Source organism: Plectrocnemia conspersa, unplaced genomic scaffold (genome assembly GCF_051122295.1).
Source record: "Plectrocnemia conspersa isolate PC_06_02 unplaced genomic scaffold, ASM5112229v1 ptg000009l, whole genome shotgun sequence".
Lineage (NCBI taxonomy): Eukaryota > Metazoa > Arthropoda > Insecta > Trichoptera > Polycentropodidae > Plectrocnemia > Plectrocnemia conspersa.
Window position 1 is genome coordinate 27,756,266 of NW_028277173.1, and position 21,624 is coordinate 27,777,889.

Sequence of the window (21,624 nt, forward strand, 5' to 3'; positions counted from 1 at the left end):
GTGTGATGTTAGTCTAAGTTTTTGGTATTTTGTTTAGGTTTATGTATTACAGGTTAGTTTTGTAAATAAATTTTGATGTTATTTGTGTGATTGTGTTTTTTTTACAATAAATAAATAAAATACGGAATCATATTACAATGACATTTATTTCGAATATGTTTTTTTTCTATTAGAAATGTTCATTCACAGTTATTTTGCAAAGTCTCCGAGTGACTGACTTTACGTTTATTCCACATGTGCATTAACTATCCGGTAATCATTATCATAAACTAACTATTATTTTATTTATTCACTATGAACATGTACACATTTCAATTGTATTGTTTTATATATACACACACAGATTTCAACCAACAGAAATGTAAATTTTGTGTATTTAAAAAAATGGAATGTCTATTTCAATGTGAGAAGTAAAAATAATATATGATTCGCTTATATTATTTTTATTTCATTCAGTCGTTTACATTTTACATGGAACACCAAACATTGAGTTAAATATGTGAGTGAGATTATTAAATTTTAATTTTTAAATTGTGAGTTTATATCAAACATGTGGAACGTGTACCAAAACTTCATTTACTTTTTTTTTGTTAAATTAAATTCCAAACTTGCAAAATAATTGTTAGTTAAATTTTTAATAACTACGCAGAATCAGTCCTAACGTTGGCATTATACAAAAATATTTTTATAATTTTGATTTTTTTTAATAATTCTCAAAAGACTTGCCGTATCAACAGTGATCTTCACTCACACATTATTCATGACAATATAAGCTCTCTAATTAAAATTAACCATAACAATATTTTTCCATTTTTTCTAGTATTTTTATTTTATTTATTTATCATAAAGAGAGTATTGCCAGCTACCGCATCTACGTAGAATATTTTTTTTAATAGTATATACAAATTTGTCCAATGATAATCATAGAATTCATGTAACAATTATCAATAAAATAACTCGCCGAAACATTTTTTTTGTACATAGATTTCTGCCAAAAATATCTTTTTTTATTATTTATTTATATATCCAAAATTCGATTTCACTTAATAAATTTTAACAGCCGAAAATACTTAATTTTCAATGATTTTGTACAATAGAAATTTTGATCACAAATTCTTTTTCATTGGTCAATATATTTATGTACACTAAACTTACTTACAATTACATAATATGTGTAATAGCTATTATTTACAACACTTATAAAGTATAATTTTTATAAAGTTTACGTTTTATTTAACGCTAGCAAACGTTCATAATATGATATAAAATCGTTCAATGAATTAGATGATGTTTGTACATAATAAATTATTTAATATACATATAATATATACGTATGTGGTTAATTCCATTCAATATACAATAATAATGTTATATTGTATTAAATAACTAAAAAAACTTACATCAATTGGAATATCAAGTGGACAATAAATATTAAGACATTCGTTAAAATAATTAGAGAAATTTTAAAGATTGATTTATATAAGCACTTTGGCATTGCGTTGTTTTAAAATAAAAAATAATACTGATAATTTTTTGTCCGTAGTATTATAAACGCTTTGCCAAAGAGAATTTTAATAAAAATTATTACATATAAATTAATAATGATTACTAATTAATACCACAGTTCTTACAATTATATAATTTTACAAATCAGTTTCGTATATAATTTTATATGTATGCGCTATGTTTTTAAACTAAACTCTAAATATAATTATCGTATACGAATTTTAAACTTTAAACAAGAATTTTTCGCTATAATTTATTATGATTCCTGATTGAGAAAGATTTGTTATGCTATTATAATAATGTAATAAATACAATTTTGGAATTGTTTTCATCTCGTATGATACTTTTATTATAACATCGAAAATTAGCCAAAAGTTTCTACAATTTAAAATTGAGTATAATAACAAACTTACAATTGGGAAAAATAATAACAAAATTGTATAACCTAAACAGCATTTTTTTTTTCCAAACATCGATATTAATTAATAATTCTTCTAAATAGTCCACATCTGTGAGTAAGAAGTCGACCCTCTCGATCCCTGCAAAGAGAAAACGATTGCCCTAAGACCTCATGGCACAAGATTTAAATTATAACAATAAAATAACAACTAACTAAAATATGCACAAGTCAATTAATGTTGGAATATTAAATCTTAACAGTTCGATCGAGAATCTGAGATGTTAAAACTACGAAATTAATTTATTTAATTCTAAAATATATGAAAAACTTTTAATAATATCCATAGGAATGTATGTAATTGCAATTATTATACTCAATTTTATAGAAATGGTACAAAACAGTAAAAGTTATATCATGGTTATGAAAATATTTAGAAGTAGGGATTGCATTATATTAACAGTATTAATACGAATTTTCAATTCTCATTAGATCAGAATAGACCTTTTGTAATAAATTGAATTATTGAATCATTATAACACATCTTATCAAAAAAATTTAAGCAAAAGAATAAATAATATGTAAATCAAGAAGCAAATTAGTACATTTTTAGTTTATTCACTAGCAATATACTATTTTTTTTTTATAGCATGGTATCGTATTTAAAGTAGTTGATATAAAATAAATATATTTTTATACCATGGAGTAAAATTAGAATCAACTATTCAAAAATACAATCAAAATATATTTGATTAAGAAAATTTCAATAAACTAGTAATAACTGGTTTTATGTAATTTTTATGTACTACAAGAATAGTAATAGTATGAAAATATACTCAATGGCTATCCTTTTTAAGCTTTTTTTTTAATGTATTATAATATTACAACAAGTAGTGCTTTATTTAAAAATATATTTTGCTTCTTTAGAAAATTCATTGAATCGTATTTCTTTAATTGTAACTTTTTATTATTATTCAATCTTTAGTTTCATGTTATAAAGGCTAAATTTAAAGATTATTTTCTCAAAGCAAAAATTACTTAATACGGTTTTTTGAAGTTTAGGTGTAATGAATGTAGCTTTATTACATATTATGTAAATATTTTGAATTATTTAAGCAAATTTTATCAGACAAACCAAAGCTAAATCATTAAGATGATGTTATTTAAAAAGAAAATTAGTACATAATAAATGGCAAGACTTTTTTCAAATTTTAAAAATATAGAAAAGGCAATGAAATAAATAAGATTATATGATAAATCAAAAATATAATTAAAAAAACTTTAAAATAATACGAATAAAATATATTTCATAAAAAAAAAATCATTTTATTTTTATTCATTAGAAACTAATAAATATGAACAGTCATAAACATTGGAAAATAATTAGTTATATTGAATAATTATGTAGCACAAGAATAGCAGCGGTATAAAAATTTTTTTTTTTTTTAAGATTTTATATGAAAGTATGGTAATAATTAGACAAATATGGCTATATTAAAAATCATATAATGCTTCTAAAAAAATTTCAATCGACGTTTAATATCTATTAAAAAGGCAATAAATTTTTTTATGATTTTTTTACAAAGAAAGGGAACAATTTTTTTTTTTTTTGAATAGACTTTATATTATTCTTAAGAGCTTAGATTAAATGTATGTAAATAGCAAAAGTAGTTATTGTTAATTCGCAATTTAAATAGAACAATAGAGTAAAATCAGAAGCCGCTATTGAAAAAGATGATCAAAATATATTTGATTAAGAAAAAAATATTTTCTTTGCTATTTTATAAATTAATACATATGTATTAGAATTTTAAATAATTTGTTTTATATAGTTATTATTTTTTTTAAATTTAAAATAAAAATATAGAAGTTATAAATCATATAATGCAGTATTCCAAATACTTTTCATTATAATCGTATTTATTTATTAATAACTTTTATAATTAGGTTAAAATTTTGTGTTTACTTTGTTTTTTTTTTAAAAAAAAAATTTTAGGAAGAAAAACAATGTAGCTATTAAATTATGTAAAATTAGTTTTTACTAAAACTATTGTAACATATTTTTTTTTATATCAATATAATAAATAAATAAATTACATAATATATGCCATGCATCATTTTTCAGTATAAGATATTCTACAATACAAGAAATATTTTAAAATGGATTTAGTTAAAAAAAACAATAATGCAATCCCTATCAATAAGACACAAAAACTATCAAACCTTCTAAGTAAACGTGAGATTTTTAAAAATCATAACATTAAAAAATAAAATAATACTTTTATCACAAGTAATAATTAGTAAATAACTGACAAAAAAAATCTGTAAATAGACTTTCTTCATTCAACGATGGATTATTAATTTATATAATATTACTAATATAGATATAGATACGCTTTCAGAAGATTCTTTGCACTTCTAAAACAGGCAATAATGACTTAACTTAAATATTATCACAAATGTCTATGTACACATTTTTATAGTTGACGTTCAACTGTGCTCATTTCGCCATTCATCATTACATTTACACCATTCCTTTGGACATCATCCTTACTGTGTTTTTAAGGGCTTGTCGCTTGTTGCAGAACCATATTCGTATAACTTCTCTTTCGTATCCTAATTGGTGTGCTAATCCAGTGATCTCAGTTCCTGTATAAAAATAAACATATTTTTAGTATTATATAAGGTTTATGATGTTTTCTTGTTTTTTAAAAATACCTGAAGGATGCGTGTTTCTTTCGAAATGAGCATTCAATAGTTCCAAAGCCTGTGGAGTGAATGAAGTGCGTCGTTTGCGTTTTTTGCTCGGCTCCATTCCGATAAAATCTGTTAAATGTCCTTGTCCTGATGCATACCTGTAAATTTGGCATTGATAAAATACAGATTTAGGATTTGATCTTTATATGTTTATATAATATATAAGAGGATTATGAACGACTTTAATGATTGATGGTTTAGTTTGGAACGATGTGGAAAAGCCTGAAGAAAATATGTCTGTCGGTCAAATTAACAATATGAAAATTATATACAAATTATAAACAAACCTTTCTTCAGCCTCTTTCATCCATCTTTCCAGGACGGGCTTTATTTTCTGTGCACTCTTTGGCGTGATGTCCAATTTTTCAAATCTAACACAAAACCGAGTGATTAATATAAATAATTTTATATAAATAAACAACGTGCATTTTTTGTTGTTTTGTAAAAAAAAAACATGCGAAACATAACAAAATTTAAAACAAAACTGATAAACTGCCTAGTTTTTTTTATAAAGCACAGGACATTGACATGTTTGATGTCTTCTACCGAGTCTTAAATTTAATCTTTAGGAAATAAATCGACAAAATTTTTAGAAAACGAAAATGCCAATGCCCTGGCTTTCAACGGTCCCTAAGTAAAAATAAAATAAATACAAAAACAATTATTACAAAATAAATCATAACAATAATACAAGTTATTTAAAGTATATGTACACAAGATATTCATTATTTTTTTCATGCAAAACTAGAGTCGTTCATTATTTGTTTAATCCTAACATGAGTTGTAGTGTCTAAGATTATTTTATAAAGATAAATGCATAGTTCTGAATCTTAGAGAATAAAAAAGTAAGGATGTTTGCTATACACGTACATATTTTGCTGTTGAGAAGACAACTGCGCAGCAAACATCTGCGAAGCCAGGGCACTGGGAACGAGGATTAAATAATATTAGATTAAAACCACATTAAAGAATCAATACACACACTTATGATTTTAAAAAAGCCTAAAAGATGTAATTTGTCAATTAATTATATTTTAAAAATATTTTTATAAAACATCTTACATTTTTTAAATTTGCATTAAAAACATAATCAAATAATAAATGCCCCATTTAGATCTATAGTTAAAAAAGGTTAAGCTGCATTTATTTTTTAAGCCCCTTTAAATTATTACATCAATTGTTCCTGACACAAAAACGCATTAATTAATAGTGATAATACAAAGACAATAAGCAAATGATGAATTTGAAATATGATGTACCTGCAAATTGCACTCTGAGAATAAGCTGGACCTTCTGTGACAGAGAGTGCTTGACCCACTTGCGTTTGTGTTAAACCTAAACTTAATCTTCTTAATTTGAAAGCTTTCGCGAACTCTTTGATGTCGTCTAAGTTTATTCCGTCTACAACGTTACTAGATGTTTGATTGATTGTCGGTTGATCTGAAAAATAAAAATATAATATAAATGCATCAGTAGATTATAATCTGCATTTTTGCAATGCACGCCACCGATATATATTTTAATACATTTGCTAAAATATTTTATTTTTTCTTCTACATTCATACATAAAATTAATGTAATATTATGGCTGTATGTCCGCAACTATTTTAAGAATGGATTGTCAGTAAATGCAACTTTCTCTATTATGTATTAATATTTATTAAAATAATAAAAGTGTAAAAAAATGTATATAAACTAAATATATAATTTTATGTTTATATTATATAGTATGAAAGTCAGATTTTAACGCGACTTTTTTCAATGCATCCTTTAATTAATAATGATATTTTACCAAAAATAGAATAATTATGAATTTATCAACGTAATAAATGTACTTTAATTTTATGTATTATGTCTGTATTGCCACAACTATTTTAGTAATAAATAGTCAGATTTAAAATAAACTCTTTCCGTTGTATAATTTAATTTAATTAAATAATAATAAAGTAATAAAAAATACAACTTTATCTGCATTTATCTTAGAAATTTATTGTCAAAAATAAATTGCAACTTTTCATTGTAAATAATTTAAAAAAAATAATTAATATATTTATAATATATTTAATACGACTTTTCTATTTTTATTTTATTAAATATTATCATAATAATAGTGTGATACAAATAATAATAATAGTTTTATCAGCTTTAAATAATAACATTACTATTATATCACGAGTTCATAGAGCAATATGATATTATCTCACCAGTCATTGTTTTGTAATTAATCGACTGTTATCAAAATACTACCAATAGTATCCTTCCCGTTGAAATAAATCGAAAGTGTATTATATTTGTAGCTCATTAAAAATAAAGCTTATTTATAATATATAATTAAATTTATTATTTTTATTCTATAAAACCGACAAAATTACCATAAAACCCTTTACGTGCGAGGAGCGGATAAATCCGCTTCACATCGCATGTCCCTTAAGTGCGAGAAGCGAATATATCAGAATATTATAAAGCAGGTCTTTGTCTCAAATTTAACATATTTTTTTTACGATGTTTAATGATGTTATGTTTCAATGACTTTCTACCCTCATTTAATTACGTCTAAGAATTTATTACCAAGAATCAGAACACATGTTATTTTTTGTACACCACAAGAGCTCAATTTTTTTAGTCAATGAATTCCACAGGTGCAATATATGTTTGAATATATATATAATATATTATATAGTTTGCATTCAATTGAATTCTGAAGTCGAAGAGTATTGTTGTGCTAATTTTAATGCGAATTTCACTGTTTACAATTTTAGAATTTATAAAAAAACAATTACCAGAAGAGGAAAAAAGATAAAATAAAAGAAAGAAAAAAGAAAAGGACCAAACCAAAAGTCGAGTATTGATAGGCTGGCATTTTCCGACAAAGTATGAGGACAAAAAATACCAACGCTATTGTCAAGTGTGCAGTATCCTGCCCTCATCATGCAAAAAAAAAGGGAAAGAAATTTGCAGAAAGAGGCAGACTTCTTATTTTTAAAATAGATATTAAATTATTTTTTTAATTTTGAAGGAATATAGAGATGCATTAAGGAATAACTATATACAAATAAAAAACCGTAATTTAATCTTAAATATAATTCACTGATTTCATGACTTTTTTCATAAAATTTAATTCGCACGTAAAGGGTTAATCGATTTTAATACGTAAAAATAATATTGTGTATATTATATTAGAATAGTATATTACAGTGAACGTGTATTACCAGTGAACATATATTTTCAGTGAAATAATAATTATGTTTCCACTTGTATAAATATATATATATATATACTCGTGAAAATGTATTTCGATATGATTTCACTAAAAAAGTATAATTATATTTATATTATGGAAAAATACACAATCACTGTAACAGTCAATAAAAAAATGTATTTTGCTTATTTTAAAAATATTCAGAAAAATATAAATAAAGTTAATAATAAATAAATTATATCTAATATATTAAAATCATTGATTAAATCAGAACTGTGAAGTCGTTAGAGATTTTTCTCAACCCTGACTCCGAATTTAAAAATTTCGATAAGATAATCACAAAATATTAAATTTATTTTCATGTAAATAACAACAAAGAAAATAGAACAAAAAATAATTAATCCTTTTTGCTCTACAATTTACGTGATTTTTTATACATATTGTCGAGTTCTGAGTTTTTATGACAGGATGTGAATCACCTGATTTGTTAGCGAATTAGGTGTGAAAGTAGCTAGCAAATACATATTATTTCTAATATGTCATATCTGAAGTGTAGAAACATGACCCTAGATGTCATTCGCTTGGATTAGTGCCGCGCCATTGTATGTGTTTATGTGTGACCACGATCGGTTGTTGTTGGGTATTTGATTAAGTGCATTTTGCTTACTTTATATTACTGACTTAAAATGCATGGCGTACGACGAATAATTAAACAATTATTTTTAATCAAGGAGGAAATGGTTAAAAATGAGTCGGAGTCGGCCGATTTTTTACGACTCTGACTCCGCTTAAAATGCTCGGAAATACAGCCATGACTATTAAATATAAAATATTTTTTTTAATGACGGTGACAAAGTCCTTCGGTTCTAAAATCTCAGTCATCGTAGTCATTCATAAACTTTATTAAAAAGTAATGCAACAGTTTCTAGAATGGTTTTATTATCTTTTTCTCTACTTAGCAAAGTAGCTGCCGGCAATATATGAGCCAATATTCTGTATATCTGTGGAATAGTATGCTCATTTTGGAGTACCGCAGAGATCCTATTTGCGTCCATTGCTCTTTCAAACTTTTTATCAATGGCATACATATAGCAATTAAAAATAACTGTTTCGCATTGCTAAGTGGGATCGCTGTCTTTACAAAGAAAGTCACTCTGTTACTTAACCCTAATATGTCTGGAAGCATGAGTGTTTTTTGTGACGCAAAATGTTTTAATTCATAGTGACATATTTGGATGAAATAAATTGCAATTTTTATTGATATTAGGGAGATTTGAATCAAAGCTTTGTTTGACGATTAATTAGAGTCGCTGTTCAGGATTGTGCCGCGTGAGCTTTTTATATTACTAAATTACGCTTTGACGTTTTTTCATATTTCACTATTTTTTTTAAATTTTATTTTTTGTAAACTGTGTGCCTGGCATATTTTTTAAATGTGTCTATATAATATATTAAATTTTCTTATACTTATTTTTTATATATATAAAATTTGAAAATATGTAAATATTTTTTACGATAATTTTTTTATTATTTGTTTTCTAATAGCTTTGCGACAACCCTGGCATTTTATTTTTATACATCTGTGTTCAATCTTATAATTTTCTTTAAATAGATTATACGATATTTTTATTTTTTCTTGTGACAAGTCTGGCTGAAGAGAAAAAAATTGATGATGCTCGGCTTAGTTATGCGGAGCGCGTGTCACTTAAAAAAATTATTTTCGATTTATGTTATATATGAAACGTTTTTTCACAGTATAACATACTTATTGCCGATAACGATAATTTAGAGTTCATTTCTCATACATATATTCTCACTAGAGAGTACGGAATTTTCTTGGATCGTTAAAATACAAAGCACTTTTTTAAAATCAACAAACATTGCTTCGTGATTTTTAGTTGTAAAGTGCCATTGAGAGTCGTGTGTGTTTCCTTTATCCTTACCGTTTAGGTTAGGACGTCAGCGCTCAAGAACAAGCTGACCAAATAATATAATATCATATATAATATATATAAAATAACATCTGAACCATATCTTTTTTTTAAGTACAAAAAAAAACATTTTACATGATAATCAAATAATCGTTAATCGCTTAAACTATAATATAATTATTTTAACGATAAATAAATAACAACTATTATGTACATCATAAATTTGAAGCCCCTTATCTCAACATTATACATTAGCACGTCTCTGATAACATAATTTGTGTGTCTTTTTTTCAAATCTATACACATACACACGATAATATCACACGACAATCGTTTGACCTTAATAATATGCTATTTGGCCTTGGTTAAATCAATATAATAATTAATAATTGGAATTGAAATTGTTCATTGCGTCTGGCATTCCTTAATTGGTGACACTAATGATATAATTGAAGTCGCTAATGGACACGTACATAATTATAAATGGGATATATGTGTGGCGTGGGCCATTTTTTCATATCATTAAAGATACAGGAATGGCTATAAATTATTTCATTAATTACGTTAACTGTATAAAATTGTGTCTTTAACTGTAATAATTGTAATGGAACATTATTAGCTCAGTTCATAAATTTATGGGTATTTAGAAACTGAAACATTATAGGAAGATGTGGTGGAAAAGTATATGCTCTTTCAGGGAAATTTGAAAATTAATAAAAATTAAAGTAATAAGATTAAAATGTTGTTGATAAGTGATGGAATCGCATTGATAAGAGTAGATAACATTGAAGAGATATTTTCCATTTTTTCTTCAAAAGCAAAACTTTAATTATATTATTATAAAGAGGGTGAAAAAATTATTTAAGTGCATACCAACTTATTCAATATTAGTAAAAGTAGTAAGAAGTACCTATACCTAAAATAAAAAATAGTAAAAAAGTTGAAGAAATGAGACCAATCAACATGCTACCGTGTATAGAAAAAATAATAGAAGAAGTAGTAATCAAACAATTAAAGGAATTTATTACTTCTCAAAACATAATATGTGAACAACAATCGGGATTCAGAGAAAAGCATTCCACTGAAACTGCATTACAAGTAGTGATAAATGATTGGCTGTTGGCTAAGGATACAAACAAAATCATTGGAGCAGTTTTCTTGGATTTCAAGAGGGCCGTCGAAACAATAGACAGAAAAATAATGTTAAAGAAATTGGAGAGTATAGGTATAAGTGATATAGTTTTAAGATGGTTTAATAATTACTTATATAAAAGAAAACAAAAAGTTAAAATAAATAATGTATATTCTGAAGAGAAATTAGTGTCTTATGGAGTACCACAAGGGTCTAAATTGAGACCATTGTTATTTGTTTTGTATATTAATGATAAAGTTAATAACGTGAAAAAATGTAAAATTCATCTATGTGCGGATGACACATTAATGTATTGCATAGGTGATAACATTAAAGAAATTGTAAATAATTTAAATAATGAATTAAGTATATTAGAAATATGGTTTAAGAATAATGTACTTAAATTATATGAGAATAAAACTAAATGTATGTTTATTAATTATAAAAATGTGTTAGATAATAGTACCAAAATAGTAATAAATAACTCTAGTATAGAAATAGTGGATAATATAAAATATTTAGGAGTAATTGTTGATACAAAATTAAATTTTAAAGAACATTGTAATTACATATTAAAAAAAATTAGTAGAAAAATAGGTTTATTATCTAGATTAAGAATTATATTAAGTATAAATACAAAAAAAATAATTTACAATAGTATAATATTGCCCCATTTTAATTATTGTGCAACACTATTAAATATGTTAAATAAATTAGACAAACAAATGTTGCAAAAATTACAAAATAGGGCAATGAGAGTAATCTTAAATAAAAATAGATTAACTAATTGTAAAAGTATGATTGATAGATTAGAATGGTTGAATGTTCAAGAAATATTGAGTATGAATGTTTTAGTATTTATATATAAGTTAGAAAATAATATGTTACCAGAATATTTTAATAAGTATTTAATAAGAAATAAAGATGTACATAAATATAATACTAGAAATAGAGAAAATTTAAAGATAATTAAGTATAAGAAAACGAGTACGGCTAGGGGAATTATGTACGGAGGTTTTGATTTATATAATAGTCTTCCAAGAGAAATCCGAAACAGCAAAAATATAACGGGTTTCATAAATGGAATAAAAAAACACCTTTGTACATATAGAAATAAATAATATTAAGTCTTTATTATTGTATATTTTTATTTTTTATTTCTGTTATGTATTTTTTATATATTTTTATATATGTTTACTAAATTTGTTAGATGTAAAGATTAGCTATTAAGCTAAATAAATAAATTAAATAAATAAATAATTAATATTAATTCAGTCCGTAAAATTAATACACGATATAAATAATTTAATCTATAATATATGAAATTCATACCAAAGTCTTTAAGGTATTAGTTTAGTTAGTGACTTATACCACTTGTCTATCATGTTGGTTGATATCCTTTATGAGCAGGAAATGTAGTTAAAATGAAGAATAGTCGACTGCTGATGATATTTCGGAAGAATGGGTAAAAAAAATGTTAAGCTTTCACTGCATATAAATAATAGTGTCTACAAATACATACAGAAACAATCAATTTAAAATAATACAATGTCACACAATTGATTGGTATATATGTCTGTATGTTTTACTGGTTAACTAGAACGTTTTCTATTTACGGTCTTAGCGTCACGTAATCGATCGTTAATTAATATTTTATACTATAATTATAAATTGTGTTTGGTAACATTCTGATACGTGTACTTTATAATTGTACCTCTCTCTCCCCTTCTCTCTTTCTGGTGACCGTATGGTGAATATCTGACATTTAAGCTTCATTACTGCAATTACAACGCAATTATCACTAATTGTAAGAGCTCAAAAATACTACGGGACTAAACAACTAAATGTTCAATTATATTACCCATGTGATAGGTTTCGTTCCGCTTCCTGTCACACTTTTTAAATATTTAAATGGGTAAATAAAACTACCTAATGATAATATTTATACACCAAGAAGGTGTTGTATAGTAACTAGGTATTTTAATCATGTTATCTTATAATACCATTAATATAATTTTACTATCAAACCAACGATAAATGAAACAGTGCGCTTCTCAAAGCCAGCTAATTAACCCTTTAATTAAGCAGTTAGATTTCTGATGTCATTTGCGACTCTCGTTAAACGGCGCACTCTAACGACACTGCACATCCCTATTAGCGCAAATTGTAATCATGAGATACCCTATTTGCGTTTGGCCGTATTCCGTTTCCGTACGTAATGCAATTATTGTTATCATAATTAGCGGTGAAGAAAATAACCAGGGACTTGGACGCGAAACGGTTGACCGCCCCTAGCTAATTGTAACATGTTACGATTTAACAACTCGAACGGAAAGTTAGGAACTAATAAATGTTTATAATAACAGTCTTTGATCAAACAAATTTTAGCGAATTTAATTAAATGCATTAAATAAAAAACGATAGTTTTATTCTTATATGTTAAAGATAGAAATATTCACTTGGAATGTGAGAGAGTTAACAGCGGGTGAATAGGACGAAACTATTTTTGTACTACAATGTCGATCAATCACGCCCATATTTTTTCATAAATATTTATTATATTAAGAAGGCATCTCATTACTACCAAAGCAATGTTAAAAAAAAACACACATTTAGTTACGAAAAAAATTAATTCCAAAACTGTCTTTCTAATTTTTTTTAATATTTTTTTCAGCAGTAAAAGTGTAGCGTATTTCCTCAATGAAATAAGAATAACCTTCGCACTTGTATTTATTTATTTTATTTTATTTTTTTAGATTAAATTAAGACCATCGTGGCCTAACAGGTTACCCCAATGAGCCACAATGGTCGAAAACAAATTTTAAATTTATTAAACAAAAATAAAAAAATACTTAAAAATAATAAACATAACAAAAAATTAAAAAATATCAAAATTAAATGATAGAAACTGGATCAGCTCCTCGTAGCTAACATTAAATAAGTCAATATGTAATGTCAGCGTATTAAGGAGTCGGATGGCCACAGCTATAGGCGAGTCGGCAAGTGCGGACTTCCTAGCCCTAACGGCATCGAAAGAGGATGCGATCGTGAATCTCGAAAATGTTCCGGAACCCAAAACTGGAATTCCTCGAGAATAGCTGGACAGTACCTTTAAGTAATTTGAAAAATGCTAAAATGCTTAGCGACATACAATTTTCTGCGAGAGCTCAGCGAATCGTATCCCAACGCTCCTAAAAGAAAGGCGCTGGGATATATGTACGGATAATAACCAAATGTCCTTTTGTAAAGGTATTTTAAATACCTTTTTTGAATTTTTTCCACTAAAAGGGAATATTTGGCTATTCGGGGATTCTAAATTATAGATCCCGATTCAAAAATGCTACGAACTAAGGTGTCTTAGAGGATGCGAATAACTGACGGATCGTCAAAGTGAAAGGCATTCCTCATAACAAAGCCGAGCATCTTGGAAGATTTATCACAGACGTCGTGTATGTGTAGAGAGAACCTCCATTTGCTCTCGAAAGTGATTCCGAGATCTTTAGTGGAAGTTTCTCTAGTCAAAATATTACCACCGAGATGGTAGAAATAAGCTGATGGCGATTGGGATAGAAAAAATGACACAGTATGGCACTTTCCGACACTAAAGGGCAGACGGTTAACGAAAGCCCATCTCCATAGAGAGTCTAAATCACTTTGTAGAGAGAAGGAGTCCACAACAGATATAATTTTAAATCATCTGCGTACAGAAGAAAACTTGAATTTGTAATTGCTATATTTATGTCATTAATAAATAACACAAAAAGCAGAGGGCCCAGATTGGATCCTTGAGGAACCCCTGAAGGGGTAAAATATTCTTTCGATAATCGGCCACCATAGGTTACAAACTGTCTACGATTGCTTAAATAACTCGAGAACAACCGAGCTAAATTATCCGAGCAACCGAGGTTCAACAATTTTTTTAATAATAACCTATGACAAATTTTGTCAAAGGCTTTCTCAAAATCTGTATACACGACGTCTACTTGAATTCCCGCATCGAGAGAAATTGTCACCGTTTTGGTGAACGACAGAAGGTTAGTAAAAATGGAACGGGCAGGACGAAACCCGTGCTGTTGGTCTAACAAAACTTGCCGAAAGTGATTATAGAGATATTTATGAATAATTATTTCAAATAATTTAGCAGGAGCTGACAACACTGCGACTGGTCTATAATTCTTTATATATAATTTGTCATCCTTTTTATGAATAGGGGTGACTTTTGTGCATTTCCATAGATCAGGAAATGATGATGTCTTGAGAATATGATCATAAATACACTTTAAATACTTCAAAATAAAATCAGGTCCAGGTCTTTAATTTATTAAGTCCGTATTTAAGATCTGAGTGCTCAGTTTCTTTGATGATCAGTACTGAAGACCAAGAACATGAAGAAGAAAGCGACTGAGCAGAAGGCGAAATAGATTCCTCGAAAACAGAACGTTATATTTTTATTATACATAAAGTATGTTTTGTTATTATTTTGTTTAGTGTATATATAATAATATATATAATTAGCTATACTAGGTAAAAAAAATATAAAATAATAATAAATATACTTAATCTACGTAATTATTGCGACATATGCTAAGCAGAATTAAAAAAAAAATTTGACTATTTCTACGCTTAATAATGATATATGATTAAATATTTTTGTTACATAATAATTTATATATATTTATTTTAGATGTACAGTTGAAATATACAATATTTATAAAATAAACAATTATTAATAATATATTTTTTTTATGGACGCAAATTTTTTTTGTATGCAAAAATAAAAAAAAATATGTTTGAAAAATAATTCTTAGATAATTACCTGGTGAATCCGCTAAAAGGTCAGAGGCATCCGTGGAAGCTGGTGATAGTTTGCATGGGGGCGTTCTTCCTGGTGAGTTTCCACCTCTGGCTGGTGTTATGGTTAATTCTCCGTTCGAAGCGGCCAACCTATAAATCAAAAATTTACGCCAAAAAGGGTTAATTATGATGAACAGATTAAAGTTTGCAAATGCGCTGAATAGGAGCGGAAATAGGGGTGGCCAACCAAAGGCCAGTAGGTCAAAGTACAGTCTATTATAAAATTGTGAGCCGACTTGAATATATTGATCGAAGAATGAACATATTTGCTCAATTTTAATTATTTAAATAACTGTGTTTTTTTGTTAAAAATATTATGATCAGTGTTTGTTTGAAACGCAATTTCAAATAATAAAATAATTATCTATATACTGATAATGATTATTAATGAGCATAATTACAATCGCTTAGGCGTTTTAAAACAATTTTTAAGTGTGTGCTCTAATTATTATATTTTTTTGTGATTAGTGCCTCTACTGACGCAATAAATAGATATGTAAAAATATCGGTTACAGTTATATATATATATATATAATATATACAAGTGAGTAGTTATTTGTTTATATTTTAAAGCAAAATAATATACGATGATATAGATATTTATTTATTTAATGTTTCTGACTTACAATATATATTATGATCTTAAGTAAATAAAATAATTTAAATTTATTCATTTCAAATCTTCCACTGCAATGTAATAATGTACACACAATCAACAACTACTAAGTAAGTAATAAGACACCAGACTGAAACACTAATATCCATTTTAATAATTATAACATAATTTAATTTTATTTTAAATATTTATCACGTCAGTTTAGTAAAATATAGAAAAATTATAATTTTTTAATATTTTTTAATTCCGACTTTCGGATTACAATAAAAATTAAAAAAGAGTAATATACACCATCATGATATAAATATGTACATATGTATCAATTATATGTCACGAGAATTTACTGTTTATTGTATTGTAGTTTGGTGCAAGTATAGTGAGCTCCTTTTTTTTACACGCAATTACACAATTTTTAATAGTTGAATTTGAAATAATTACTGTTTCACTAAGATTTAGTATATAGTGCTTACATATATTTTTTTATGATAAATAAATTTTGGGGCAATGTTTCGTATTTTTTTATTGAATAAGTATCCCTTGACGAGTATCGCCGTACATGTACGGTGGTCGTTCTTTCACTGTTTTTAGGTAGCACTGATAGTTATATATTAACATACATATATAACTACAGAAATAATTATTAATAATCAATATGATTATATTTTTTTTATTTGAATTAATGTAAATGATTTCTATTAAAAATAATATCAATAAATTTGAAATTTAAATAATCGAAATAAATTATTTTGTATTAATTTTATAAAAAATATTGAAAGCCTCTGTACGTCAAATAAAAGTGTACAAACTAATATTAATTCGAGATTCACGATTCGCTATTTTACACAAGCCCTACTCCCGATCAAGGTCGTAATAAAAGTGAAACATTTTTAAGCGTAATATTATTAGCTAGTTTAAAAATATATTTAAGTCAATTTTAATAATAATATTAATTATAGATGTAAAAAATATTTGGGACATAAAATAACTATTGTTCGATTTTTAACACATGAACCAATTAATATAAATAAAGTTTATGTATTAGATGAAAATCGTTATTTATGTGACAAACCGTATGCTTCATAAGATTCCCATGTCGTCTGGACGAAGTACCGTTAAATGAAATAGCATGCTTTATCTCTTTCTTCGTTGCGTGCGACACCCCTTCTACTTTTATTTCTAGGGGATCGGCGTCAGTTCTGGATTGTTAAATGAATAAATTTGATTAACCAACAATACCACTAACTTCATTCCATAATTTTGCTACTTATGTATTTGATTTTTTTAATTTTGCGCAGAATTTCAAAGTTTTTTTAAATAAATATAATTATTATAGTCATTATTAAACGTGTTCCTACTATTTTTGTTTTCAAAAGCAATAAAATATTTGTATTTATTATAAGAAAAGAGCATTATTATATAATAAAAATAAAATGGTTAGTATTTATTTAGAAGCGCAATGTAACACCCCCACGGTATGCATCATAAGATTCCCTATCGAGCTCGACGGTTTACCGTTACATTATAATTAGAATCCATTACTATTTGCCTCTCAGCCATACACCTTGGGGGGTGTTACCCTGCGCTTCTAAAGAAATATTTACCATTTTATTTTTATTATATAATAATGCTCTTTTCATATAAAAAACATAAATATTTTATTGCTTTTGGAAACAAAAATAGTAGGAATACATTTATTAATGACTATAATAATTATATTTATTTAAAATATCGTTAAAATTCTGCACAAAATTAAAAAAAATCAGATACATAAGTAGTAAAATTATGGAATGAAGTTAGTGGTATTGTAGGTTAATCGAATTTATTCATTTAACAATCCAGAACTGATGCTGATCCCCTAGAAAAAAAAGTGGGAGTGGTGTCGCATGCAACGAAGAAAGAGATAAAGCATGCTCTTTCGTGTAACGGTACTTCGTCCAGATGACATGGAAATCTTATGAAGCCCACGGTATATGGCTGAGAGGCAAATAGTAGTGGATTCTAATTAGAATGTAACGGTAAACCGTTGAGCTCGATAGGGAATCTTATGATGCTAACCGTATGGTTTGAAATTATTTAAAGAAATGCTGAAGAACATAATGGGTTCCCCTATTTAAATAAATATGCTAATTAGCAGTTACAGCATCACAAAAAGGGGTAATCGCGTCGTCTTACAGTCTAAAAATGAGTGTGCTGGATCAAAACTCGTACGAAGGGCGTTGATCTTACAAACAAAGAATTAATATTTAACAATATTTTCAATGAACTAATAATCGTATAGTAGTATTTTGTACACATTTAAATATTCACAAAATACATATAGAGTTATTTTAGATAACGCAAATAAATTTGCTTATTTGCTAAAATTTTATTAAAAAATAAAAAAAATACTAGTCAACATTTGTGTATACTTTTTTTTCCTCACATCCAAAATTTCAATAAATATCACCTCGATTTGATTGAATTATTTTTTATTGCCGACCTTAACGACCGCCATTGATGAAGTCGGCTAATAAAAACCAATTTACAAATACTGATGAATATAATAGTCGTTTAATCTGCGTTTACGAGACTCCTAAATTATTTACTTTAAATGCAAAAAAACTTAATATATCTTTCATAAAAAAAGTTTTTCTATTTTTCTACAACAGTATAACGATATATTTCTTAATTTTATATTTACTGCGAATTTAAATATATTTAAATTTAATGTTTTATTTTTATAATATTGCTATTGAAATAATAAATTTATCGATCTAACCTTTTGAGTACTAAATTATTCCATGCACCTTAGTTAATTTTACGTATTTTTCCATACTTATTTTTTATTTATTACTTATTAATATTGCATTTATAGTAAATTATTGCATAAATTTATTTTACTACTTTTTGTATTAATATGTTTATATAATTTATTTTAATATTTCTCTATAATTAAATTTTGTTAATTTATTTTACATATTTATATATATATATATATATATATATATATATATATATATATATATATATATATATATATATATATATATATATATATATATATATATATATATATATATATATATATATATATATATATATATATATATATATATATATATATATATATATATATATATATATATATATATATATATATATATATATATATATATATATATATATATATATATATATATATATATATATATATATATATATATATATATATATATATATATATATATATATATATATATATATATATATATATATATATATATATATATATATATATATACTATTAATATAATGTTTTATATTTCTTTAGTAATAAATGTAAATATATAACAATTTGGGGTACCTCAAAACAGTGAAAGTTTGACAGACGTACATGTACGGCGATACCGCTCAAAGGGTTAAGAGATCATGTCAGATTATTCTAATAAATTTAAAATGTTTATATAGGCTCTTCTTTAATTAATGCTGCTCAGAAATAAGGAGCAATTAAAACTATACAATAGGATACATTTGATTCCATACAGAAAAATGTAACGCGTATGCATTTAATTGATACGTAACGCCTTTGTGCTTCAGGTGGATCCAATTCACAATTTTTGGCATGAAACAAATGGTTATTCACGCAATGTGACAGAAATTATTTTATAAATGATTGCTTTCTTATGGAAAAATTACAAGCAGAGAATCTAAAATGAATATATAAAGTTTCAAATGAAAATAATTTAATGATATACTGGGTTAACCTTTCAGTTACCGAAAGCTAGATTTTAAATTATTGAATTTCCTCTTATAAATTTTGTCATTAAATGAAACCCATTTTAATTAATCTAAACTTGTAACACGAGAAAAAGTAAATAAAATTAAACGCCCAATCTAAAAATTGTACCTAAATCGTTAAATACATATACATAGTGTACTCGAACCGAAATCTCCCAAAAGCACGAACGAGTGATTAGTTTAATTCAACACGTGTTTATTTTTGTGTTGTGTTACTTTATCACGTGTTTAGAACAATATCTAGCCACGATCTCGCGGTCTGGTGCGAAACGCAACGTTCATTTAGAACACAGGCTTTATTGTTTGTGTGTTACCAAGAATAGACCGCTAATAATTACACGCCGCACATACATTTACTACTTTTTGCCATGATAATGTGGCTATGTATTAAAATATCATTATATAGTAATTAGTCGCTAATTATGTCGATAAGCAGGTTTTTTTTTATTATTATTATATGTTTGCGTAATGCGGCTCCCATAAATGCTTGCTTTGAGAACGTTGAAAAATTACCATAGCGTTTGTGACTTGTTGTTTCTGAGAATTATTTATTATTATAATTTGGAGTGATAGTATAAGTGTATTAGATATCTAAAATTGCGACGAAAACAAAGTTATTAGACATAAGTGCCAAAGTCGTACTCTTAACACTGTGGGTTGAATTGAAAAGTTCTCTTTAAAATAATATTAAAAGCACCACCTTTAATTATTTTAATCAAGTTAGAAACATCAATATGGAAACATAAAGTAGTTGTAGTTTAAAACAGAAAAAAATATGCTTGAGCACTAATTAAAATGTATTATATTGTTATAAATTGTCATTTATTATTATTATTATTTATTTATTATTTATTTATTTATTAAAATTATAACCATCGTGACCTGACAGGCAAACCTAATGCGTCACGATAGTCAAAAGTACTAATACATCATAATACATACAAATATAAACAAGATAAAACAACAGACACAAATCACCTCAACAGGTGTGCATTGTCCCATACGAATTGAACCAAAACTCCATAAGTGCAAGAGAAAATGTCAATATTACTATGGACAGAATTGAGCAGATAAATGGCCTTGGCCAGAGAAGAGTTGGCAAGTGCTCCAGTTCTACACTTAACAGGCAAGAATAGTGGACGCGACCGAGAACTATATCCACCTTCAGGAGCCCACATTTGAAGCTGCTCGAGCACTGAAGGATTGTCTACGATGCCCTTGAGCAATTTCCAGAAGTGTTTAATTACATAAACACTTCTGCGAGTCGACAAAGAAACGTATCCCAGGGCTCCCAAAATAAAAGCACTGGGAAACAAGAACGGATAATACCCGTATTCCTTCAAGTATAAATATCGAAGAAATTTACGTTGTACTTTTTCCAGCTTCAATTCATTACATTGACTCATTACGCCTGGGATCCAAATGATGGAGCTAGTTTCTAGTATGCTGCGGACT

The 21,624-nt window shown here is 26.3% G+C and overlaps 1 protein-coding gene across 8 annotated transcripts in view; it reads right to left on the bottom strand.

Annotated features, from left to right (window-relative positions):
* Window positions 1-127: 127 nt before the first annotated feature.
* pdm3 (POU-domain protein pdm3) overlaps window positions 128-21,624 on the bottom strand; it is a 257,264-nt gene continuing 235,767 nt past the window's right edge. For 4 of the 8 annotated variants that reach the window (XM_088192300.1, XM_088192299.1, XM_088192303.1 and 1 more), the window contains 7 exons: window positions 15,739-15,866; window positions 5,920-6,100; window positions 5,531-5,584; window positions 4,948-5,031; window positions 4,622-4,758; window positions 4,458-4,552; window positions 1,829-2,045 (listed from right to left, as the gene is read on the bottom strand). In XM_088192300.1, the coding sequence (XP_088048426.1) occupies window positions 2,001-2,045; window positions 4,458-4,552; window positions 4,622-4,758; window positions 4,948-5,031; window positions 5,531-5,584; window positions 5,920-6,100; window positions 15,739-15,866 (724 nt within the window). In that variant the 3' untranslated portion in view covers window positions 1,829-2,000. Of the gene's footprint in view, window positions 2,046-4,457; window positions 4,553-4,621; window positions 4,759-4,947; window positions 5,032-5,530; window positions 5,585-5,919; window positions 6,101-15,738; window positions 15,867-21,624 lie in introns of all 8 variants that reach the window. The other 4 variants (XM_088192304.1, XM_088192307.1, XM_088192301.1 and 1 more) reach the window with 2 other exon arrangements.